Source organism: Leptodactylus fuscus, chromosome 7, assembly GCF_031893055.1.
Source record: "Leptodactylus fuscus isolate aLepFus1 chromosome 7, aLepFus1.hap2, whole genome shotgun sequence".
Taxonomy (NCBI): domain Eukaryota; kingdom Metazoa; phylum Chordata; class Amphibia; order Anura; family Leptodactylidae; genus Leptodactylus; species Leptodactylus fuscus.
The window spans coordinates 64,466,679-64,494,493 of NC_134271.1; the positions used below are offsets into that span (position 1 = coordinate 64,466,679).

At 40.4% G+C, this 27,815-nt stretch overlaps 1 protein-coding gene across 2 annotated transcripts in view; it reads right to left on the reverse strand.

The window, feature by feature from the left end:
* Nucleotides 1–3,568: 3,568 nt before the first annotated feature.
* KCTD15 (potassium channel tetramerization domain containing 15) overlaps nt 3,569–27,815 on the reverse strand; it is a 31,835-nt gene continuing 7,588 nt past the window's right edge. For both annotated transcript variants that reach the window (XM_075282024.1, XM_075282023.1), the window contains exons 3-5: nt 18,804–18,948; nt 11,388–11,693; nt 3,569–6,069 (exon numbers count right to left, since the gene is read on the reverse strand). In XM_075282024.1, coding sequence (XP_075138125.1) covers nt 5,917–6,069; nt 11,388–11,693; nt 18,804–18,948 — 604 coding nt within the window. In that variant the 3' untranslated portion in view covers nt 3,569–5,916. The remainder of the gene's footprint in view (nt 6,070–11,387; nt 11,694–18,803; nt 18,949–27,815) is intronic.

A 27,815-nucleotide genomic window follows, 5' to 3' on the forward strand; every position in this document is an offset into this window, starting at 1 on the left:
GCTCTGCCGGAGGAGGCGGAGTCTAAGGTCGGACCTGAATGGAGACTGGTGTGGAGCTATCTTAGACTCCGCCTCCTCCAGCAGAGCCAGCGCTGATTGGTCGAGTTCCGTACTCTGGCCAATCAGCACTGGCCAATGCATTTCTATGGGGAAAAGTTAGCTTGCGAAAATCGCAAACTGACAGGGATTTCCATGAAATAAAGTGACTTTTATGCCCCCAGACATGCTTCCCCTGCTGTCCCAGTGTCATTCCAGGGTGTTGGTATCATTTCCTGGGGTGTCATAGTGGACTTGGTGACCCTCCAGACACGAATTTGGGTTTCCCCCTTAACGAGTTTATGTTCCCCATAGACTATAATGGGGTTCGAAACCCATTCGAACACTCGAACAGTGAGCGGCTGTTCGAATCGAATTTCGAACCTCGAACATTTTAGTGTTCGCTCATCTCTAGTCTTTAGGACAGGAAGTCTTCAGCGTGCCCCAAGACCATTCCTATATCTATACTATTTATGTTATTGTCAGAATCTTTAATTATCTTATTATATTTCTAAGAATACGTATACAGAAAACCTTTCACACAAATCTCCATAGCTTTTTGAAGCCTCTGTATACAATTCCCCTTAGGCTAAGATATTATAGGCTAAGACATTATATCTACAGTAGACATGGAAAATCCCCCCCAACATCAAACTCTAGTGGGGGTTTAGAGGTGTTTCTGTAGACATGTTTCCATCCACACCCTGCTAAAGAATCCAAACATAAGTTGTTATCCTCTTAGATTGACACCACGTCCCTGTTGCCCATAATATAGCTTTCCTTCAGTTATTACTGTGTAATTGTCAATAGATTAAAGAAAATGATGAAGATTGCATTTCAGGAATGCTTTTAGGATAAGCATTAACTATTAAGATGACAAATCTCAGCAATGTCATGCTTGTCCTGTCAATAAAATATGGAGTTTAGGTAGAAAGCGCTACATTTATTTGCTCTTTGTTGTCTACGTGAAATACAGTTCATCAGCGTAAAAGCAATGAAAAGAAAAGAAATTGTTCTCATTGTAAGCACATGGGCCTGCGAGGTTTCTCATTACTATCTGTGCCAGAGATACCGAGGTGGCATAAGTGGTTTCAGGAGAGATCCATTATGATCCCTCTTCCAAATACCAACATCGCTTGGTCCATAGTAACCACTTACACTTGTGTTTTCATAATGGATGTATATTAATAAAAGGCAAACTGAATAAGCATAAATCTTTAATGTCACTTTCAGACTATAAGACTCCCAAATAAATCATTTTTCTGCCTCGTTGTTTGCTAAGGAGCTGCCTGTATATCTTCTGGTCACTGTTAGCAAAAAAATAAGGATGTACTCTTCTGTTATCAATGCCGGATCACTACACTCCAGTGCTATCGTTCATGTGTTCACACACTACCAATATTTAAGGATTGGGGTTAATATCTTTATTTTTGATGCTTTCTGCATCCTCCAAGTGCTGATAGGTGTGGAAAGTCTGCTTTGCCAATCCCATTTTGTTGACCAGGTCCCCCTATAATAGATAGATCAGCGTAGACTGCTGCTGGGACACCCAGTGATCTGTTGGATGAAAATTGGTGGGAAGTGTTTGATTTGATTTCCGTATTCCCTATCAGTATTACACAAATCACATACAAAGGAATGGTTTGTCTGTGTGATACACAAATGAATTAGACATTCCTGTAGCCACCCTCAGTCTTGGCTAATCGAGGGAAGCTACTTTATAGGATCCCAATATATGAACTCAAACTTCCATCATCCTGAATCATAATGGTATCTTTAAGGATATGTCCCCAGGAGATGCCATAGCAATGTCGATCTGAAAGCAGCAGATGATAAAATCCTGCATGTAAAGCTTTGTTTCCGTTTAAAAACAATGGATACCAGATGGATCCCATTATAGTCGACAGGGTCTGTTGGGCTATGAATATAACCACTATTTTAATGGGCATCTGTCCGTTTTTCTGATCTTCCAACCGACCAGGACAGCGGACAGCCAACGCTTGTGTGAACCCATCATCACACAGTACCTTCAGAAAGGATGTTATTACTAAGGTGCATTACCTGGGTGACTAAAACTAGTGATTTAAGCTCAAATTTCCAGTTAATTTCATTGAGAAATATAATAGGATCAATTTTTACCTTAAAGCATAGGACATAGGCCCTCCTCTGCTGTATCTGCATTTACATGCTAAAGCTATTGGTCTCAGAGACCATGATAGGCCTGAGCAAAGCTTGAGCTTGTTCTTTGCCCTCTTCATTGAGAAATCTTTGTGAATCTTCTGAAATAAATCAAGTTTAATACTAATAAGTGAGAACATTATACTTACGTGACTACTGTTCTGCTGAGATACTTTTTATACGACTTTGCAGGGATATTCCACAGTCTATATTATGGCTGTTGTCAATTTTGGTGATTTCCAAAATAGGTCACTATTAGACAGCCATTGGGATCAATTATATAAGCCAAGAGTTTGAGACCCACTTTTGGCAAATTTAAGAGAATTAAATGATAATTTAATTTGTCATTTATTCTTTTCATACTCATAAGAATATGATCGTTAAGAATGTGTTAATTACCACCACCTCACCAGCAATATGTCCAACTAAACTTGTGCACAAGCATGTATTTGAAAAAAAAAACAGACAAAAAACAATGCACATACAGAAAGTGACAATTATTTAGGGGTGTTCCAGTTCATGGTTATAACCACTGGGGAGGCTTAAGATAATAAACAGCTCATACTCACCTGTTCGTTCTTATGGGGGATCCGAGTGGAGAGTCTCGGTCCCCGGGCTTCTTGACCTTTGGCCTGATCGTGTCAATCATGCTGTGTTTAATGATTGGCTGACGCTCTTGTGCATAGACAAACACTAAACAAAAACGGGGGACATGAACAGAGATTCCCCACCTGGATCCCAGCCAAACAGACAGGTGACTATGTACTGTTTATCATTTTAAGTCTTCCTATGGGTAAAAAGTATTTTTTTATGAATATGCAATGATCTAATAATATGTATTAATATCTACTTATAGGTTAGTGCCAGTGGTTCTTCAATAGCAAGATCATCGTCTTTTGTTTGGCATCATATGCCAGTTAGCAGTGGATCATGTGGGCATTGGGTCCGTGCTCACCCACAGAAGTTACACAGAAGGCAGTGCTGCCAGTAGGTATGTTATAGTATTTAGGTGGCTCTCTCATTTTCATGTAATGGTTGGAAATCCAACATTTCTTAAAAAGAGAACAAAACAATAGAAAAATCAACCCAAATATTGTCATGTTGTATATTTGCCCATATTATGAGCTGTCTTCTGCTATGGAGGACTCCAAAAAATTAACGAAAAACCACAGAAAGATGGCAAAAAGTAAACAAAGCGTTGAGATTTCATTTTTTTTTTTTATCATTTACTATACAGAAATGTTTATGGCATGAATTACTATATTAGAAATATGTATACACAAATACATGACAATAGTTTTTTTACAATAATGTATAATATACAATTCTACATATAATTTATATACAGATCTGAATGCAGCACCGGACTCATACAGATATAAAAAAAACGCTGAATTTTTTTTTCCTTTTAAAATCACATACCTGAGGCCATTTGTATAGTTAATATATTGTTAATGACCCCAAATAATGTAGTATGTTTGACTCTTACATGGCTGGATACTATAAATTTACACTTCAAGTTCCTTCACTACTAACATTAATAAATTGTAACCCTTCTTAATCCAATAAACAATCCATTTTGTATATAGTATGTAGCTATATGGGTGTTACTACTAAGCTCATAATTATCATAGATTCATCATAGACATTATAAATTAAATGGGCGAGATGTGGGTACTAAGGAAAAAAGTCATTAACATTATGATCATCGACTGGGACCAAATTACTTGTCACATAGACAAGACAGAGCAGAAAGCTATTTATATCCACTTGCGGTGACAGCTGCCACCATATGTCTTGATGAAAACAATTTATCAGACTCAAGGTAGAGTCAGGTATATAGATAATAAATACAAAAAGACGTGTTAAAATGAATGTACCTAATATAACTGGCAGTACAAATGTTACACGTAAGATATGTATTTCATTGATTGGAAGGAATTCTTTTAAAGGGATTATCCAGTTTGTAGAATTGGTCTATTCTTAGGATAGGCCATCAATTTTAGATCTGTAGGAGTCAGACACCTGGGACCACCACGGATCACCTGTACTAAAACAGCGTAACTCACTTCCGGAAGCCACGCTGCTCACTCACCATACAAACTGCAGTAATGAATGTAGGTACAGCAGTAGTGCCCCACTGATGTTTATGGGACAGCACAGCAGTACCTACATTTGCTACTATACTTTCTATGTAAACCATACCAGACCATAACAAATCTAATATTGATGGCCTGTCCTCAGAATAAGTCATCAATACTGGAAACCAGATAACCCCTTTAAAGATAACTGTCACGAAGCCAGAACCTGTTGTTATTCTGCAAGAAAACTATTCTAGTGGCTGCAAATATACAAACAATGCTCATAAGTGCTGAAAGGCATAGGATAGGATGTATAGGATTGTCTTTAAGGCAGTAGAAATGCCAAGACCAATCCTCTGTTGAGCCCCTCGCAACTCCTAGGTGGCATGGACTGCAAAGGGGTTACATGATTCTTCTTGGTAATACTGACTGAGAAGTATCATGAAGGAAGGGATAGCCATTATATAAAGTTATTAGAATGTGGATTGTTTTATGCCAGATCACCAGCCATTATGGGCCGTTGACTGGGTATAGCTGTGCCCAACAGAAGTCTTTTATACATTAGGGCATTTTATAGATTCCCAGTTTTATAAAAGGGTCTGTCTTCATTACAGATTTTCTTTAAAAGACAAACATGTACATATAACTAACATGCATTTTCTTTCTTAGAACTGAATTTTTGGAAATTTTCTACTGTTGAAATATCAGGGACTTAAGACAGTCCTGCTGGAGCTTTATCAACACTGGTATTTTTGGATTATAAATTCCCAACACATCAGTTCTATAGAATTTCCTTCCATTGGGACAGCGCCAAAGGATTATGACATATCCACTTTAGATTGTATAAATAACCTGCTCATCTGCTCTTAGTGAATAGACAATTATAACTCTTCTATTTAACTTTTACAGTTTCATAAAAAGACAAGAATGCAAGAAGCCTCCCCTCCCTCCCTCCCAACCACTAATGGATGACAATTACGTCTTCTAGTCAAATCCCTGCATAAAATTCTATATTTTTTGGGATGGCCCAAAATTCCGCAAGGGCCTCTGCGCTGGCTTCTGTCTGGTCGTCAGTTTTACATTTATCAAACATTTTATTGTTGCTTAGTCCTATATATCCACATTATCCATCTGAGAGGCTATAAAAGTAATCCCTTTTCTCATTTCAAGGGAACAGACGGTTGAATAATCAGATGATTGCGACGAGCAATCTGCATTACACATAAAATCTATAAAAAGACAATGCAGCTTATTCCATGTGCCTGTAATATCTTCATTATCGGGACATGTTCATTGGACTAAACCAGCCGACTGTTCTTGTGGTTATTTTTGATTGGCCACTTGGTTGTATTGCAGCAATCCGAAATGGGTAAAGGGATCCTTGTTACCAAGGTTGTCAATTTACAGCATAGCTGTTGAGATGAACTTGCATTGATGGTCTTATCCGTTGAGAGAACCGGGCTGTGTTACTTGCCTATGTCAAAAGTTACCTTTCAAAAATATCACAAACTGGCAACAAAAAGTCATATGAAGTCTAATAATACTGGTTTGCAGGTCCTGAGGTTCTTCACATCAAGGACTAGTGAACACTTCAGTGGTGGCAAAGACATTTTAGGAAGCATCAGTCCAGAGGCTCCTGTTTTATCCTCATTGTGTTCTGCTGCACCCTTCTATCCTCTCGACACAGTACATATTCGCTAAACTGCGAGGAATCAACTCCACCCCCACAAGAGGCTGCAACGTGAAATCCTTTTTGAAAGAGTCTTTCAAGAACCTGTAGGGAGAAGAGAGAAGTTTACGCAAAGAGTTCATCATAACATAAAGTCACATAAAGTCTACAAATGGTGGCATTAACTACAACTGGAGGAAAGTCCATGAAAGCAATGTATGATGGAAAGCTAGGAATTCTTTGTACCCCATTCCTCAGGAAAATTATGTTGTTCCACCTAAAGAATTATGTTAATTGTTTCCTTGAAGTCAAAACTGTTGATAAAACAAGATTAACAGGATACAGATGTAGCTGTGTATGTAGTAACCTCCACCATCTACAGACATCGAGACATCAACATTACATGTACTAGATCTCAAAACTGTACTGTTAACTATTTTCTCAACCAACATAGCCACGTTACTAGCATAGATGATAGACTACATTTGTGACCCATTAAGCACCTAATGAAAGTGATTGAAGTTGTATAATGTTCATTGTTTGGGTATATGTCAAAATGGCAGGAGATAGGTGGCTTAATGAAAATGACCTAACCATTTATTTGGTTTTAGTAAGGACAGTGCCATGATGTAAATAGGGATTAAAGACAAGTAGGTGGCCACAATCCAAATACAAAGCGATTGTAGCCAGCAGTGGTGTAACAAGTGTCTTGTGGGCCCAGCTGCAAACTTTTGTCTGGGGGTTCTCTCCCAGCCCCACTTCCCCCACAGCACCGCCCCTCCTCCTCCTAGCGGTGGCCTCCACACAGTATTATATGCCCAGCAGTGTCCCCATACACATAGTATTATATGCCCAGTAGTGTGTCCCCCCACAGTATTATATGCCCAGCAGTGTCCCATCCCCCAGTATTATATGTTCCCAACAGATCCCCTCCCCCCCCCACACTGGTGCTATTATTATACTATTATTATATCTCCTCAGACCCCAGAGTATAATAATCAGAGGCCCAGGGAAGGTGAATGAAAATAACAAACTAATTCTCACCTTGCCTTTGCCTCACCTTTCCTGGGCATCCTGGCTCTGGCTGTCTTCAGCATCTTCGGTCATCTTCCCAACGTCTCTGCTGAGGCCTGTGATTGGTCCTCAGTGGTCACGTGGAGGTGCACTGACGGCATTATGCTGCTGCACCCCATGTGACCGCTGGGGCCTGATCACAGGCCTCAGTCACATGACGGAAGACGTCAGAGAGGTGAGTATATCTATTATTTTAAGTTGCCTCCCCTGGCTAGTATCTACTGAAAAGGGGCCTAGCGACACGCCCTTTTCATTTACAATCTGTATAGCGGCTTTCCCCGACCGCTGTCATAGTGGTACCAGGTCCCGGCTATCTATAGCTGGCCACAGGCCTTGTACCTTGTTGGGCCCAATCGCTCTCCATGCAACCACGATCATTACGCTAAGGAGAAGAATATGCTCATCATCCCCAAGACCTGCCTATTCATGGGATGATTTCTATGGCAGTATATGACAGGGCAATGTCATCATGTAAGGAGGCAAGTTTATGGTCACAAATGGATGGCAAAAGCGGTTACATGTACAATGCGGCCTCATAGTTCAGAAATAAGGGTTAAGAAGCAAATACTTTAGATCTTAGTGTAGTGTAACTAGTAAAATGCCATAGTACACTGTAAATGTCATATTATTCCATATCAGTAGAGGAGGCCAGTCCTTCTACACTAAATGATATTATTTTTATGAAACAGATTCATCCCCTGTGGCCAATTCCACATCTATAAAACTCTATGATTTTTTTTTAATTGCTAGTGCAAAACTACACCTTAATGTAAACCTGCTGAATTCTGGAAATCCCTGTAACTGCACCTGGTGGAATATTTCTCTAAGTAAAGCCAATATTTCTAATTTTATCACATTTTCTGCAAGAACGTTGGCAGCCTGAATAAAAAGAGATGTTATCAGCTAGATTTTGTGTGGTAATGACATTGTTAACACTGAAGGTGCTGGAGACAAGATCACAGTGGGATGTAGCTATGGCCAAGAGGTGTTAACAAATATTACTTGAGAATTAAGTCATTTATGATCATACAACACGTAGCTGTAAATCACAAATTTATTTAAAGTGACCGTTCACACTGTGTTGATATAAGATGGACAATATTATGTCCCTAGTCCCATAGTAGACCATTGTTATGAATAATGTTTCTTAGCTGGTGTGGACCTTTTATAGAAGTTGGGCTCAGGACCCTCAAGTCACGCTTCTGGACCTGAATGATCGCTGAGTAATGACTACCTGAGCTTACAGTAACTGGACCTGCTGCGATAAGCTATGAACCAGTAGGGCAAGCATTTATAAAGGGACGGTCTACATATGATGACACCTTTAGGCTGAGGCCCCATGTTGCGGAAACGCAGCTTTTTTTGTTGCAGATTTTTCTGTGTTTTTTGAGCCAAAGCCAGGAGTGCATCGAGCAGAAAGGAGAAGTATAATAACTTCCTATATATTTCCCATTCCTTTTGTAGCCAATCTTGGCTTTGGCTCAAAAATCCACAGCTAAATTTGAAAAAAAAAAAACAACTTAATTTCCGCAACATGGGACCTTAGCTGCGAATACCACAGCAACTACTAGGCTAAGGCCCCACGTTGCGGAAAAGCAGCTTCTTTTGTTGCAGATTTTGCTGCGGTTTTTTGAGCCTAAGCCAAGAGCGGCTACAGAGTGAATGGGAAATATATTGGAAATTCTTATATTTATCCCTTCTGCTCAACCCACTCTTGGCTTTGGCTAAAAAAACTGCAACAAAATCTTCAACAAAAGAAGATTTTGGGCAATTGGAGCCTTAGCCTTAACCTGGGATTGATGCAGGTTTCTCTGTACCATGATAGGACAGTATTTATTTTGGCTGCCTTGGACATGTCCCGCCATTCAGTGGAAACATTGAGTCACATCTCAGGACATATCTGAGAATATATTCATATCATACATACACCTGACTGGTAGCCTAAGAATGAGGCACTTAGTTTGATTCCTGCTGAAGCACCATGAATCCTGCATCCTAGTTATGAAAGGAACACACACACTTACTAACAGACCATGGGCAATTTTTAGAGGAACTTTCCTTTTGGAAAAAAAAAAAACATAACAGAACAATTTTTTACAGTCCATACCGCAGGCTCCATCATTTAATTATGAGCAAGACATAAATTATGCATTAATACATTGTTGCGTTCTCTGAAATGGCAGAGTGCTTTTTTTTTTATCTTTTTTTTGGGGGTAATTGGGCGTATGGGAGGCTGATCACACTCGGTCTATGTAAGTTCTGAATTTATTCGTAATAGATAAAGTTCTTAGAGCATGGCTGAAATACATTGTTAAATATGTATACTTGTGTACGTATAAGGTAGTTTTATAGCACTAAACAACCTATCGTTATCTCACAATGGGCTTGCATAATAGTTCAAGTGGAAACTAAGCCCATATTAATCATCTGCTGTCATATAGGGGATTTTATGATTTTATTCTAAGAATCTGTCAGAATAATTAATCTACAGTATTAAAGAGGTATATTTAGCACATATATGAGACTTGTACATGTAAAAAATGAAAACATAAAAACATAATGCAGTCTAGAGATTCTCATGGCAGCCATACAACCCCAGCTGACCTTCTACGTGCCCAGATCCTTACCTATGTTTCACAGATATTAATGAAGAGTGAATATTTCTAATTGGCGCCACTTCACCTATTCCTATAAATTTGGAATTTCTTCTCTAGCCTCACTGTTCCCAAGCAATCAGCTAAATTAGCTTTGATGCGCGATATGTTAATAACACTCCGAACTGTCAGGTGGGCGGTGCCAGGCAAGGGATGTGACTCTGAACTCTGACAATGTCGGCCTCTTGATTGCGGCCCTGAATTGGTCCTTCCTGACACTGTCCACATGACAGCACAGGGATAAATATCATATCAGGCACCAAACCTAACTGCACTGATTACTTGTGAATAGTGTGGGATATAGAAAAAAATTCCAACTGTACTGGAATTAGTGAAACTGTGTCTATAAGAGTCAACGAACACAGATTTTTTGGGCACTGATTTTGACGTCAAATTCGCGTGGAAAAAAATGCCTTCCCATAGAGTTCTATGGGTTCCACTCGCTTTATTATTCCACTCACTGAATTTTTCCGCTAGTGGAAAAAAAACTTCCTTCAGGTGGATTCCGCCTGCAAAAACCAATGCAGTCAATGGGAGGTGGAAAATCTGCATCACAGATTTAGTCACGGAATTGGCAAAAACCGTGCGGAAATTCCTGAAGCAGATTTTTTCCTCGCCAAAGAAACTCAGTGTGAATGGACCATTAGGTCAGGTTCACACGAAGTATTTGGGACCAGAATTTGGTGTGGAAGCCGCTTTAGATTCCAGTCCAGAAATGGGTAGCCACGACTGGATGCCGGTGCAGTGCACCGACATCCAGTTGCAGCACTCCGCTCCGTATTAGGCCCAATTGAATGGGTCTAGTTGAGAGGGAGTGTCTTCAGGCGGACATAGAGCCACAGCATCCGCCTGAAGAAAGAGCTTGTCTCTTCTTTTTTCCGGGAGCGGCAACAAACTGCTCGCGGAAAAAGGAACCCACTGATTTCAATGAGGCATTTTTTTGGTCAGGATTTTGAGGTGGATTCCGCCTCAAAATCCTGACCAAAAAACCCCGTCAGAAGTCAGCCTTAAAGAGATGGTAAAAAGTTCCTCTTTAAAGCTAAGCTCCAATGTTTTGGAAAAGCTGCTTTTTATTTGCAGATTTTGCTGCGGTTTTGGAGCAACAGCCAGGAGTGTTTTGAGCAGAAGGGAGAAGTAAGTGCTTCTAGGTTTGGATCAAGAAACAGCAGCAAAATCTGCAATAAAAAAAGCTACTTTTCTGCAATGTGGAAACTTAGCCTAAATATTTTTCATTGGAAAGTTTTCTGGAATAATGTTGCTTTCACATCAATAATCCATTTGATGGCTAAAAAGGTGGAGTTTGTATATCCTAGTGTATCCTAGTTTTCATCCCTGTCTAATCTGTGTGTCTTAAATTTTTTTTTTCTTTGCATACAGAAAAAAGTATGCTGTATATTTTTTTGTGTCACCTAACAAACATGTAAAAAACAGACAAAACATGGACAGTAGAGGCAAGATGACGCCTGCATGCAGACTTTTACATCACAGTCCCATAGACTTAAATGGCAGGTCAAGTAAAGAGTAAAAAACAGTGCATGAAAAAAAAATTGACACTGACTAGCATTCTGTGAATGGAATTGTAATTCGCTCCCTTAACTTAACATTAATTCCCATCACAACATATATACAAATAATTTACTGTGTACCAGAATATGGTGATAATACAAGGACATGTAAATGGTTGCTATATCTTACCTGGACAGAGTTTAATCTGCAGTAACCATTAAGTGGAAACCTGATGACGTGAGTTGGGTCCTGGTTCCATCCAGCATTTACAGAGTTGCACATGACATCTCCAGTCTCAGGAAAGATCTCCTCTATTAATGCTTTCTCCCCACTCAGTGCAATCCTCTCTCCAAGATCTGGAGTCACCCGCACCACTAGACAGTCACATGGCTGGAAATGCTTCCGATGTTCTTTATCCTGTTTCCACCTCTCAAGTTCCTTCACCATAGGATGGAGTTGATAGTATTTTGCTTCTTCGTATAATAGATTAAATTCCTAGGACCACATAAAAGCAAAAATAAGTCTTGGAACTAAGAAACCTTACAAAAGTCCTTTTAGATAACAGCTAAACAAGCCAGAAGAAAAATAGATGAAAAATGAACAACCTACAACTGTGTCCAACTAAACTATATATGTATGGTCAACTTTATAGCAATTGAGAACTGAAGCGAATTTAGGACACAACACATTCAAGGCACGAACGATTCACTCAAAACACTGTTTATTTCTGGCTTTGTTGCCTCTGGATATCCTTGAGGGTAATATCCTACCACCTCATTCGTCAACAGGAATTAGTATTCATCTTGAAGACAAACATGAATAGACCAGTCCAAATAGGTACAGATATTTTCTACTTGGTTTTTTCAAAAATTCCATGAGCATGTTTTTTTATAACATCTCCCTGGAACACGAAACATGCTACAGATGTCAACACATTTCAATGATGCCCACACAACTATGGATTTGTGAATGGAAGAGATGAGTCAGATCTATATACCTGACACTGAGCCGCATCTATTAAATCCTGCAAATAAAGAAAGAAAAGAGGACTGATCTGGATCTCAGGAAACGTGTCTACGTACAACACATCACTTCATTAACTATTATTGAGACTGTATGAGCATTTTCATTGACATTGTGCGTATCCTACAAGCAGTTCCGTAAATGAAGAAGAAATATTTCCCATTTGAAATGGACATGGGATAATCTAGAAGTAGCCGATATCTCTAGTTCCATTCTCGCTGTTGAAAAGTCTCTGAATTCAACATACATAAAAATCCTCCGCACATGGAAATCAAATGAACATATACAAAAAATATAATTTTCCAAAAATTAGTCATGCTAGAAGTGGATTGAACTTTTAATAGTGAATTTCCATTTACATAGTTACCGGGAGCTAATTAACTACCTACACATCACAGCCCCGAGCAAACGTAATTACAGATGCCCCAGAGCCCTTCTAACTTCTTGTTCCTCTTATGCAAAGTGCTGAAACACAGGTTTGATATAAACTGGCACCCAGATCGATAGGCCGCATGCTGAGAACAAGCTGTTAACGCTAATTTCAGATGCACAATCTCTGACCTTCAATCCATCATTGCCATTAAAACCTTATACCTTCAGTATCAACATATATAGTCCAAAAATAGGTGTAAATTACATCATATCCCTGGTGCATTTTCCCCGAAATTTGAAAAGTTGAGATTTAGCCAAGGCAAGTTTTATTAACTGACTAAAAGAAAAAAAATCTTGCATAGCTGTGAATACCATAGGAGATGGCAAATATAAGGCTGCTCCATCTTTCCTGATGGTAAAAAAACTGGACTTTGACTGTCGTACGTATATTGCCTTTTACTAATAGGTTTTGCTTACCCATCAGGTTTCCATTAATCTGATGACCAGAATAGCGCATAACCGCTTACAGTAGAAATAAAATAAAAATAGAACCCTAATGGAAAGCTGATGGATCTGTCGTCAATCAATGAGATCCACCAGGATTTTCATACATGGGGGATTCATTATGCTTATTAAAGCTTTGGTCGTACTGGAAACTATGATCCTAGTGTGAACAAAACCTCAGACAAAGGTGTACATTGTAGAATGCAGCTAAACCCCCCCACTGTGGATAAAAAATAAATCTCTGTGGATTTTTTCCCCTTATTAAACCTATAGGGAAAACGCGTTTCTGCAGGTATAATGACATGATGCGTTGTTCAAAAACGTTAGAAGCAGCGCTTTTTCTGCAGCGTTTTTCTTTTTAACTGCAATGTGTGGATGGAATTAGCCAGAATCAAATTTATGATCCGTTACTATAAAATGCAGCGTTTTTTGCTGTTGCGTTTCCACAAGTGGGGCTTAAGCCTTAAAGGTGGTTTCAAGGCTCAACTTATTTCTGACGTATCCTGAGGATTAGTCGTCGGTATGAGATCCGCAGGGATACGACACCCCCATCAATCTACTGTTCTCAGCAGGTGATACACAGAGTATGGAGTGGGGGGCAAACAGCTCTGTTCTCTGTGTTGTGACAGAACTGAGTAACTGCAGCCTAGATAACATCTAATGTACAACAAGTTACATTATAATACCAGGATATAGTCCATTGTGTCTACAGGTCAATAAATCCTTCTTTCCAGTTCGGAGTATGGCAAGGTACCAACCATTAAGATACTATAAGTACCATCCTGAAGACAACCTATTCCAGGCTGCATTTTTGCCAGCCTTACTACAAGTAACACATCAAAGGTTGAGAGAAGCCCTAGGTTATTTTCAGAGATCATAGTAAAAACCCTGTCGTAATGCTGTCTCTTGGGCGTGAAAGCCTGAGCTGTCTGCAGCATTGAGGGGTATTAACAACTAAAACAGACAGATTTAAAAGTTGTGCAATAGCTGAGGCTGGGCGCCCTGTGACTACACTTAATGGTACCATTGTGGTTTCACATACAGCAAACAGTTGTGTTACAGCAACCAGTGTGAAAATTAAAATTACTGCATCCTTATGAATAATGCCTGCTTTCAAAAATTCTCACTCTGAGTCTATGCTAAGATGTGCAATGGCAAACAGAGTTCCTAATATTTGTACAGCAGTAGCTAACGTGTGCGCCATGTTTTACCTCCAGTCTACCCTAGAAGGTCCACGCACCATGGCAAATAAACATAGAATAAGCCAAACCTCTAAATCAAATCATTTATCCCTTTGACCCGCTTATTCCCACTCCCCCCCCTTTGATGCCTCATATAGGACTAGTGTCTTCCTTTGTGTAATAAAAAGTAACTGACCTCTACACAGTATAATGCCCCCCTACAGTATAATGTCCCCTTGTACCCAGCTTCCCCATTGTATTGAACTCTATCTGCATTCTCAGGAACTGCACCCACCCACCCATAGTAGCACCTGAAATCCAAGGCTGTCCTGTCGAATTCAGAATACTTGCGAGGTATATATTAACAAATCGATTCCTGTATTGTATCGATTCCCGTTATTAGATCCAGAAAAGTATAAGGTTGAATAAAAAAAATAAAAATAAATAAATAAAAAAAGGTTGATTTTATTTACATATGCATTAAAAAAAAAATATATATATATATATATATATATATATATATATATATATATATATATATTTTTTTTAAACTCAACCTGGAGTGTTGCTGTTTTTCTGGATCTATCTATCTATCTATCTATCTATCTATCTATCTATCTATCTATCTATCTATCTATCTCTTCATCCTAGCCTCACCCCATTTCACAACTGTGACTGCATGGAAGCATGGAAGAATTAACAGGGATCTCAAATTGTTCAACACTAAATATTCCAAAACTTTTAACAACTTTTACAACTGGCAGGGTGAAACAAAAAGCGATGTAACCCGAAGGGCACTTTCTTCTATTTGATTAAACAAAGGTGAAAACTGATAAATATTCAGCAGCCGTTGTAATGATTTCTTTAACATAAGACACGGCTCAGGAGAAGGGAGAGAAAAAAAAACTGCATGTGTTTTACACTCTCCAAAGTGTTTGCTAATTAGAAAAACACAAACACTATATTTATCTTCTGTATACAATTACTGACATCCTACTACTTACTGTGGAAAGAGCTTCTTCTTAAGAACTCACTAGGATCCACACTGTAACTTGGTGGTGAAAAAGAGAGTTTACAAGCAGCCTATGAATCAATGGTATGAAACAGTCTATATTATCAAAACGCCTCCCACATAACTATGTTCTGTCATTGTATATGGATGTCATAGAGAAGGGTTCTCTGCTCGGCATCCTTCTACATTAGCTACAGTGCACAGTAGTATTAGCTTCACGGAGCCACTCATTTTAGGTGGTACTATGTAATATCTGACTGAGACTTAATCTACAGGGATGAGCATATCCACATCAGCAGGCCAGATAGGGTGTCTCCTTTGAATTCTGTAAAATAATACATGAAATGTATATTTCTAGTTTTAGAACCTTTGAGAAAGGTTTGAGAGTTAGGAATTTCCAGGGTTGCACAAGATAATTACAACACCCTCCTGAAACACTCTGTGCTTCTACAATCATTTTGTAAGTTTCTGTGTCTCTCCTTTATCCTCCTCTTCATATCATGATACTGCAACACATCTGGAGCCATTATATTGTTCCCATACATTGCAGTACAATATCAGGTTGAACATGACCATAATATTGCTCGTTGCTCATTCCTTATATTGGAAACTTAGGTAGGCTTCAGTTCTCAATCCATCAAAAGAAGTTACTTTTAGTATGAGTGTGGGATGTGGTTCACATGCATTGTTTTATATGTCTAAACTTAATACATTATAATTAAACTTTGTTCATATCAAGTTTGGGCCATACAGTTTTTATCAGGATTTCAGTAAGTACCAGTTAAAGCTGGGCAGATCCCCAGGCCCACTGGGCATGAAAAACACGGAGTCCTAGAAGCACCAAATCTGTCTCCCTCTACTGTCCTATTTAGCTGATAAAAGGAAAACAGAAAAGTTACACCTAAAACTTGCACTAAGATTTCCAACAAACACCTTATTTTATTTGACTTGCCCATATAGTGAATACATTGTAAATAAATGTACATATAGTGAATTGTGTCAGATGTATTATAATATAATAAGTTACATTGTTACATGAAACAATACAAATGGGAAGTGACTGCTGAGTTTTGTTTACTGGTTGCCTAGTAACTGATTACTCCAGTGTAACAGACGGAATCTGATAAAATATATTACACCTAAGAGGAAGGAATGATGACTCATGGTGTAACTAACCAGGCTCCTTTCCTAAAAAAACATGTTTATATAGTCACATGTAGACAGATGGCACTAAAATGACCACGGCACCAAGCAGGAGCGGATTAACGCTGCCGTTGGCTTCACCAGCACAGTGATGTCACAGAATGTTAGTTTCTTAACCAATCAACTCATGGCAGGAATCCCATTCTCTGACTGCCATCTGGTGTGGGATCCCTGGGCCCTAAGGCCGATTGACCTTAGGCACTTACTAATCTCCCTAGTAGAGATGAGCAAGTAGTGAAATATTCGAGATTCGATATTCGTTTCGAATAGCGCCTCAATATTCGACTACTCGATCGAATATTGAATCCCATTATAGTCTATGGGAAAAAATGCTCGTTTCAGGAGAAACCACTATTCAACTAAAGGAGAGTCACCAAGTCCATGAGTAGCAGGAGGAGAGTGTGCAGTTAAAGCACATGGACCCCATTATAGTCTTTGGGGTCCGTGCGCTTTAACTGTACAGTGCTTGCAGTTGCGCTGATAAAAAGTAAGCTCCCTCGTAACCGCAAGCTGCCAGCTCTCCCGACGAGCAAAGACGAGCCTGCGGCAAATCAACGCTGGTTCTGCAGCAGGCTCGTCCTTGCTAGTCAGGAGAGGTGGTAGCTTGTTGTTACGAGGGAGCTTACTTTTTCTCATAGAAATGCTTTGACCAGCGTTGATTGGCCAGTGTATAGAATTCGGCCAATCAACGCTGGTCCTGCCAGAGGCTCGTCTGTGAGGAGGCGGAGTCTAACATCGGACCACAGCAGTCTCCATTGTGGTCCGATATTAGACTCCGCCTCCTCACAGAAGAGCCTCCGGCAGACAAGGGAGACAGTGTATATGTCAACCATAGGGATACACACAACACCTCCATGCTCACCTCCATGCATATTGACCACAATGGAGACTGCTGTGGTCCGATGTTAGACTCCGCCTCCTCACAGACGAGCCTCCAGCAGAACCAGCGTTGATTGACCGAATGCTGTACACTAGCCAATCAACGCTGGTCAATGCATTCCTATGAGAAAAAGTAAGCTCCCTCGTAACAGCAAGCTGCCAGCTCTCCCGACTAGCAAGGATAAGCCTTCTGCAGAACCAGCGTTGATTTGCTGAATGCTATACATAGCATTCGGCAAATCAACGCTGGTTCTGAATCTAATCTTTACTGCGAATAGCGAGTGGTATTCGATCAAGTACGAGTATTTTGAATACCATAGTATTCAATTGAATACCTACTCGATCGAATACTACTCACTCATCTCTTCTTCCTACCACTCACTTGTCCCTCGCCAGCCTCCAACCTCGTTCTCAATGCTAGACAAATTCATAGTAAAAGTGTTTACATGAGGCTACTGGCAGAAGCACTATGCTTGGAGGGACATTTCAATTCCAGGAAGGCCATACAAAGCACCCAAATACTTTAGTTAGCTAGCGGTATGCTTAAATAGTGTCTGCTTGCCTGTTTCATGTAAGTATGTCTCTGTTAGAATGGTTAATCTGAGAATGTCAGGCATATACAACTATATAGGCATATGCAGTGGCGTAACTAAAGTCTTGTGGACCCGGGTGCAATCTTTTGTCCGGGCCCCCTCATCCCTACACCAAATTTTTGATAATGATGGTTATGGGTGCTAAGGAGTTTAATCAACCTTAGGGTGATTAGGGTAATCTGTGGGTCTCCTTGGCTTATGGGCCAGATAGAAGTTGCAATCTCAATATTGATGCCAGTGCTTATGGGCCCCCTAAGGTTTCTGAGACCCAATGCAACTGCACCCTCTGCACCCCCTCAAGTTACGCCTCTGGGCATATGTTCAAGAGATTAAAGTCCACAGCCCACAGCACTACAAATGTGCTGTAATTCTAGTATAAAACAATAATTTGTGGAATGGCATATTGTGACCACTTGTAAACTGCTTCATCCCCTCTCTCATGTCAGGGCTCCTCTTTTATACCAATGTTCTATGGGAGAGAGAAGGTAAGTAAAATCTAAATACAATTTTGCAAGAAAAATTTAGATTATGACAGCAAGAATATGGCAAGTTATAGCATTAGATTAGACTAAACAGCACATGCTACTAAACCTTGTTTGGGCTTTTCCTAGATCTCTTCATGCAACAGGGTTTTAATTCATTTCAATGAAGAGGACATTTTTGGGGTTGCACGCACCAGTTTCCCTTTGTTTTATATGTCTAGCATATTTTGTGTTTTATGTGTTTTAGAATATCATCATTTTTCCTGTAAGGAAACCCCACATAAAGCAAATGTGCCCTACTGTTCAGGTTATTGTTTTATAGCCTTGTGAAAAACTGTTTTTGTCAGCAGACTTACCTTAAAATCTTCAGGAAGGAGCAATTTTGACGTCCGTAGAAAACTTAAGATGTAGCGGAAAATCTCCCCATCCCTGTCGATAAAGTAATGCTGCTTTAAACTGTCCAGTACGATGGGTTCTGTGCCATTAAACAAGCGACTTATCCTGAGAAGAAACAGAAACTTTTGTTACAATGTAGATTTCACTCCCTTTTTCTACTCATTTATTTCAAATTACAGTAAAAAAAAAGTGGGGTGATTTATTAAAGCTGTCATATTCCACACCAATATTAATAACCCCTGTGCTAGCGGAGAATGCGACTAATATATGGTGCAAGCCTTGTCATAAATTAGGCGCATCCTCAGGCAGTCCATAGTACAGATACTACAACCTGTAGTCAACATTTATCCCAGAAAACTGGGGTTAGATAAATCTGGGCCTGATGCCCCTGCCCGCAGCACCTTCACCAGACCCCCCTTCTAAATCTGGGCCTGATGCCCCTGCCTGCAGCACCTTCATCAGACCCCCCTTCTAAACCTGGGCCTGGTGCCCCTGCCTGCAGCACCTTCATCAGACCCCCCTTCTAAACCTGGGCCTGGTGCCTCTTCCTACAGCACCTTCACCAGGCCGCCCTTCTAAACCTGGGCCTGATGCCCCTGCCCACAGCACCTTCACCAGGCCACCCTTTCTAAACCTGGACCTGATGCCCCTGCCCACAGCACCTTCACAAGGCCGCCCTTCTAAACCAGGGCCTGGTGCCTCTGCCCACAGCACCTTCACCAGGCCGCCCTTCTAAACCTGGGCCTGATGCCCCTGCCCACAGCACTTTCACCAGGCCGCCCTTCTAAACCTGGGCCTGATGCCCCTGCCCACAGAACCTTCACTAGGCCCCCCTTCTGCAAATTGGAAAAAGCAGCATAAAAAAAAAAAAATCAACTTGCAACAATTTTTGTTGCAGGTGACTTTTATAAGGTCAGATACCTGAAGTGTGTAATTTTTTGTGCTACTTTTCTGATGTAGGGTCTTTTGTATTGTATCATTATCAAAATTGTCTATAGAAAATTATGTGCTGAAGAGACTTTAGACAACAGCTTTGCATGTGGCATTTTAGGTTCCTCACCACAGAACCCCTCTATTAGCGAAAGCAGAAGGCCATACCAAAGAGCAGCTCTCCCTGTACAACAATGGTTCACAAAGTGCGGTTTATGTCGCTGGAGGGGGGTTTGTTTAAAGACCTGGAGTGGGCTCAGATTGCTTAAATTCACCTTCAAACATGTTTACAGTCATGTGTCCCAAACCGTCCATCAGTGGCTTCCATTGAATACAACTGGCATAGCTGTGTGCATGCATCAATTTTATTTGCCATATTATTCAATAAATGGAGGGGTCAGGTCCCATGCTTCTGTACCAGTGGCCATATTGGGACTGCAGGACCACAGTGCTTCATAGCACAGCCAGAATACTAACCTGACCCCAGTGCTCTGTTGTCCCCTCCTGATTCACTTCCCCGTCATGTGTTTGGGCTTGATGGGCTGGAATCATGTGACCAGTGAGCCCAATCAGTGGCCTAAGAACTCGCTGGGTAGGAACCGATGATGTCACTCACATCTATCAATAGTTCCTTACCAGCAATTGCTGAGGCCACTGATTGATCTGACACATGATCCTCATGGCTTCCAGCACTGTGAGCCCCAGCAAAAGGCAAAAAGGGAACCAGGAGCAGACAATGGAGCCCCAGGAACAGGAGAATATGACTTTTTTTTCTCTGACACCTATCCCGGTTGCCCCAAGGGTTGCTCCAAATACTGGACAACCCTTTTAAGCAAAAACATGACAGAGATTAAAAACAAGAATAGCCTTTAAGTTTTAAAAAATTGGCATTTTATTTTTAGGCAGAAATTCCCCAGCCATGCTTGTACATAGAAGGCAGTATTTTATGCGGCATTCACTCTTGCGCCCCTGTCTGCCCTTTGGGTTCCCATCCTAATCCACGAAAAAACTGGATAGGGAAGGCTTGCCAGGGGTCAGTTTTAAAATCCATTCATTTGAATAGGTTTTTAAAGCAAATCGCCAGTGTCCGTGTGTAGCCTCTCCGTGGGGAAACTGTTTTTTTTTGCACAGACACAACGTCCTGCATGTCCCACTTTGTGTCCGTGCAAAAAAAAAATAAAAATTGTTCCTCCGCAGAGAGGCTGCATATGGACGCTGGCGGTTTTTCTTTAAAAACCCATTCAAATGAATAGGTTTTAAAACTAAACGCCAGCAAGCCATCCCTTGTCCAGTTTTAGGACGGATTAGTACGGAAACCCAAAGAGTGGACAGCGTTGCGAGTGTGAACGCCCCCTATGTAGTTATAGTCTTGTACATGGCAGACAATACTCTAGTACTTGCGTTCTTGTACATGGGGTAGTGTTATAGTAAATATAGTCTTGTACACAGGGGGCAGTATTTTAGTAGTTATATACTTGTGTATGGCTAACAGTATTATAGTACTTATATTTTTGTACATGGGGCAGTGTTATAGTAGAGATAGTCTTATACATTGGGGCTGTACATTTCATTAATATTGGGTGGAATTGCCATTTAAAAGGTGCAGAGCAGATACATATGGCTTACAGACAGAAAAAGATATATACAGGTAATACATATTTTATAATACACAATGACCCCTAATGGTGACATTATCATTGCCAAGTGCTGTGTTAATGGTAATCATTAGATAAGTGTGCAGTAGACATAGGCATTCAGTTGCGTAGCACACATTAGCAGAAGCTACATCTTTTGTGTCACTCATCTGTGTACAAAGCATTGAAGCCCCTGATTCCTGATGATAATTTCAGCACTGCAGAGAGGTCTTCAGCCCTTCCCCCATCTTGTATGCAGCTTTTCTCTACACATGATACACATGTTACAGCTGTAACACTAGGTCAATAGCCCCTGGCTCTGAATCTCATCGGGCCCTGGGCAATCTGCTGCCCATGTTTTCTATAGAATTCAGTGAGCAGAGTACAGTATTTAAAGCATTCATCTCTCTATGTCTACTATGAGATTCTCAGGGACAGGCCAATGTATTGCATCCTGATATGTGCACAAGTTAATAAGCAAGTAACCCTGAACCAACAATAAGACCCCCACTTGATTTGTATTGCAATAGATGGCAATGTTGCCCCTGAACTGCTATTATGCCAAATGCGAAGCAGGCCACAGATGCATACATAAATCTACAATAATTAGAATTTGTGTGGCTGTGATAATAAAACCATGCTTTATTATCTCTTAAGACATTTTAACAGCATTATATATTTGGCCAAAATATTTCCTTTGCCTGGAATATGACAGATTTGTATCTATATACATATAAAGTCCATATAGGCTGCACTGTGGATGTGTTTAGGTGCACCCAGGTCTGAGCCTGAATTATGACATACAATATACAATACATATTATTAATGGGTTCTCCATCTACATTTTTGCATACAATTCTAAAGGGGAAAGTAGACTGCCACTTGAAAGGGCAAGGTATGGCTACCCATGATTTTTGGTAGTCATGGAGACACAAAATGGTATATTAGTAATAAATAGAGATGAGCGAGTAGTACTCGATCGAGTAGGTGTTCGATACTCGTATTCGGTCGGAAAACGCGGAAAACGTAAAAATCGTTTACCACGTAGTATTCAACCAGGCACGAGTATTTCGAATACTGTAGTATTCGATCGAATACCTACTCGATCGAATACTACTCGCTCATCTCTAGTAATAAACATCTTTTGCGAAGTTGCTTCATTTTTATTTGCTATATAGTTTAGAGTTATTCAAGGAATAATGTTTACTAAGAATACACTAAATACCTTCTTTCCAATGGTATCTATAAGCCTACGATACAGTGCATGACCATACTACAGATCTGTTATGCTATGGGCTTATACTATACATCTATCCATATAAGATTTCATAAAACGAATGGCATGTTCTATCACATTCCCAGAAGAATATAGTACCATAGAGAGGCAATATACATAATAACCACAATAATATAATTCATACTGTTGGGCCTAAATAGCAGCTGGATAAAGCTGAGAAGCCAGGTAGCCAACATACTTATACAATTGCTGCTGGAGTCTAACTTTTTGAGTTGATTTTATTGGACATTTAGATTGCTCTGGGCTTGTAAAGGCTATAGGCATTTTTCAATCCTTGACCGATAAGATAAGTCAAATTTGGTGACTGCATTTCAAAGGTAAAAGCCATGTTGGTGCTTTTTACCAGGAGTGTTCAGGTTCACTTTCATATCATTAATGGTGATTGTTGCATGAACTAATGTCACCCATTGGTTCCCTAACATGAAGATGAATACATGGGTGTGTTCAGCGGTATTCCCGAATTTGCAGTCTTCTGGGTTTGCAGCTTTAGATATTTGTTGAATATCGCTTGAAACAAAATCCATATGGCAATCTCAGACAAATACACTGACTGGGTCAGCAGACCTGAGGAGTGCAGCAGCAATCTAATTTTTCATACTTTTTCTAATATATATCTTCCTAAAATTAATATTTAACTCAACAAGGACGCAAGCAAGAGAGTCTGGGGGAGGAATAATTACCTCTTAGGATCAGGAATGCCTGAAGGACTTTGTGCAGAAGACAAGATTTTAACGGCTCGAGGATGTCGGTGGTTGCAAAGTTTCATAAAACAGGACTAAGGTTTATAATAAAAGATATATACCAGCTATTATGGGATAGAGCATAAAAATATTCTATTTTAAAGGGTCACCAGCATTAAATTAGCCCCTATTCATGATGGATTCAGGAATGTTAAGGAGGTACTCCTTCATAGGATACACCATAATAGTCTGATAAATTAGGGTCCTAGAGGTAAATTGGGGTCTATCCAGCCTGAAACGCTTGCTTGGATATTCCTATAACACAGGGCGGCTCACATGGGCGACTACCTTTCCTGTTCACCTCCTGCAGGTGGCCACTACTGGCCATCATGGCTTGCTGAAAGGGGAGATATGACATAGCTGCTTAAAGAAGAAAAACTCTGCATAAAATCTGCATTATTTGTTTTAGCTTTTCATGAAGCTGTTTTCAGTTATGTTTGGGGAAAATTGGGTACAGCTACATACTGGGTTCTCTCCACTTTCTTAAGACTTCCAAAGGAACATTTCTCAGATTATTTAGGTATAGAAGCCTTGCTCCTCGTACCATGGCTAACAAGGCATATTTCCCTTTATGAGCTCCTGATGCCCATGTACTATTACAATGGAGTATTAAATAAAGTGTCCCCTAGAATAGAAGCAGCGCAGGTGTTCCTCCTATACACGAGCCATTGAGGCACCCAGTAGGGAGGTTATAGCGCTCTCTAATTACAGGTCAAGGTTATGAACACAGTACCTGTAATTAGAAGCGCATCATCAATTTACATAAGAGACTGGTTTCTGCCTCTCCCTAATGGGAGGACAGTTGTTACCTTGCGCGCACAGTCACCAATGATTTGTAAACACATAGAAATGCTTGCATAACAGTCAACCTGTCAGTCACTGGACGACTGAAGTTCTTGAATCTTTCTCTTCTTTCTATTCTATGCAGCCATTGCTACATTAAGTCAGTCTCTGGGAAAGCTGGATGGCAACCAATATGGCCAATATTACAGCTTTATGAATGGCAAACACACCTAGACATGTCGTAACAAACCCCACTATCCAACTGTTGTATAACTAAATATATACCTTTCAGGAATCTGAAACATCTTTGCAGCAACCACGTTGGGTGCTGTTTGGGGGTTATATTAGAAGCCCTTGCTTTAGAATCACTTTATATTTCTATATTAGTATTGTGCCCAAGCAGCACATCTCCTGAATGTGAGCATTCCATATCTGCACCATGTGCTTTTCCATCTTTTTGTATACTGTACAGTAGAGAAAGGTCAGGGTTTAAGGGACTATATGAAGGTTTCATCTAATTCCAAGTTAAAAGGAGTCTGACATGAGAGCCCAGCATATCAATCCAGCCCCATAGATAGATAGGTTAGGGTCGCCTGAATCAAACTATGTTTTTTAAAATATGAAAATGAGCTCTTTGAAGCAACGAGGATGCTACCATTGCTCTAGTGAGGTCATTTGCATCTTGACAAAAACATTGATATCTCGACAACACAGGCATGAAAAGGAAAAAACACAGTTTGGTCAGGTGACCTTAATCTATCTATCTATCTATCTATCTATCTATCTATCTATCTATCTATCTATCGGGCTGGGTTGATATGCTGGGTTCTGCTGACACCCTTTAAGTCACTTTAGCAGCTCTTAAAGGGATTGTTTCAATATGCCAAATCCTTTCCTTATACAGTGAAACTTTTTTGAACGTCCAAATTTACAATGGAAAATGTTTTTTTTACGGACGGTTTTCTCAAAGAACAATGTTTAAAGAATGCAGGGTGTCTCTTGGCATCTATGGGACTAATAACATAATCATAGGGGGTAGCAACTCTTTCTTATTCCGATGGTGACCTGAACATTTCCTAGTTCAAGATGGCTCCCTCATTCTTGGTCCTTAGAATGTCATCTTTCTAAATTTAGGTACCTAGCATGGCTTTCTTCTCTTTCCTGGTCGCCAGCATTCTATCCTTTTAAATCATGGTTCTTAGCTCACCTCTCATTCCTAATACTCAGTATGGCATCCCTTTAAACCGTGGTCCTCAGCTTTCATTTCTAGCCCCAATATGATATCCCTTTAAATACTGGTCCTTGGTCTGCATGGTACCCCTCTTATTCTTAGACCCCAGCATGGTTTTCCTTTTCCTTTTCAGTGTTAGCCTTGGCAACACTTGCTGGCATTTCATAGGCAAAAATCCAACTTTAGATCTTACCTGGGAATGCTGCAAGAGTGTTTATTTTGGTCTGGAGTATACTTAACACCCGTCCCCTTTGTGGCCCATTTCCTGAGACTGTCCTAGTGAAATTGGGACTGTTCACCTTCACATGGCGTAAGCCCGCCGCTCATTTAGACACGTATACACGTGTCCGAGTGTGGCGCTTCAAAACAGAGCCCATTGATTTCAATGGTAAGCGCGTATATGCCGATGGGCTCTGTTTTGAAGCGCCGCACTCGGACACGTGTATATGTGTTTAAATGAGCGGCGTGCTTACGCCGTGTGAAGGGGCCCTTAGCACCTTAGACACCTCAGTGGTAGATTTCATTGACTACGACTAAGGAGGGGGATGGAAACTTTATCTAAAGGCTGCATTTAGTCGAGTATAATGAGCTAAAAATCAGACACTGAAAAAAGATCATTCTTTAAGGCTGGGGGTCTTAAAGAAGTGGTCTAATGGAGAGATTTTTCTCTATTCTACTAGAGCATATGGATATAATAGGAGATGGGTTCCCACCACTGGCAGACCCCACCCTGTATTTCTTGGTCAGTCCTTCATTATGTATGTACATTTACCCTGCAGTGGCAGACATGGTTTCCCATTGGGATAATACCTGGTCACTAAGCATTAGGCTGGATCCAACGTGATCAACAGATAAAACAGCTTAAACATCATTCTATAATAGGTGTAACAGTAGACAACCCCTTCTAAAACTGTAAAATCAAAGATCTGTGTCTTTTCTGAGCCCCCTTGCTATTAATGTAAGATCTACACTGTGACTTGCAGACGCACAATATTAGGATCACAATCGTAGAGCTGCCAATGACTTAATGAAAGTGATTGTGCTAGAGCTTGGCTGATTTTTGTCAACTGTTGGGTTGCGGTTACGCCTACTTGTGGCTTACCTTGTGACCCATTCACTATCACTAGGTGCAATGAGTAGCACAACATTGCGTTCTTATGTCCCGTGACAGTTGTAGCTCCAGTCTAAATACCACTCAATTCTTCTTTTTTTTTTAATGTAGATTCTGAGCCCCATATAGGGATCACAATGTACATTTTTTTTTTCCTATCAGTATGTCTTTGTATAAAGGGAGGATATCCACGCAAACAGAGGAGGAACATACAAACACCCTGGGATTCGAACCCAGGTCCCCAGCACTCCAAGGCTGCAGTGCTAACCACTGAACCACCGTGCTGTCCCCCTTATACCACTCAATTCTGTAATAGTATTCATTAAAATACCTGGTGCCTCACTAGGAACAAACATTTCCCAATGAAAATCTGCTGTCCGGCAGACGCCCACAATCTCAGGCTGCCAGGGTATGCTGGGAGTTGTAGTTCTGCAACAGCTTGGACGTTAGGTAGTGGCAAACAACTACAGCAAAGCTTTCTTATAGTTGCAAATCAAGAAGTATGCCATGGCCCGGACAGTGCCATTCTCACAAGTCAGTGAAAGGGGTTGTAATGTCTGCAAGTCTTGCCAAACATCTGGCAGTAAAGTTATGTTCCTAATTACCATGCAGAAAGTATGTCGCATACACTGAACTGCAATCTCCTCCGGGGCAGCTGCACATTTTCCTTAATTTTTTTAGTTTTTCGGGATGTTAAAAAAAAATAAAAAAAATCAGTGTCTAAGTATGACCTTGCTTAATGGAAAGAAATGGTTACAGTTTAACCAGAAAGAATGTTATTCAAAGAAGCCAATTACAAGCAGTGAGTAACCTGGTCGGGCCGTCTCTTAATAAGTTTGTGTACAGGCGTGTCAGACATAACCGGATAACACTGCAAAGTCACCCTCCTGTCTCCGCTGCCATAATATTCTGAACGCTGCTAATTAGAAAACTAATTGGAACCATACAGCTAATGAAAAAAGCCTGTGTATGGTCATGCAGGGGAGGGGGTGTCAGGCATGACTAGTGGATAGAAAGTTTTGGGGCTTGGCCAAGGACCTACTATTATGGGATCCCCAGCAGAGAAATCTAGCAGTAAGGTTGGTGTAAAGAAAAAAAAAAATATCTACAGTTCCCTGTTATCAGTACTTTGTCAATGTGCTAGTTGTATGCTACGTATTGGATCACGGACTGACTACATGCACAGGATCATGTACATGTAGCCTTAGGCAGGAGGGCAAAGTTTGATTCTAGTGTTCCTCAATCC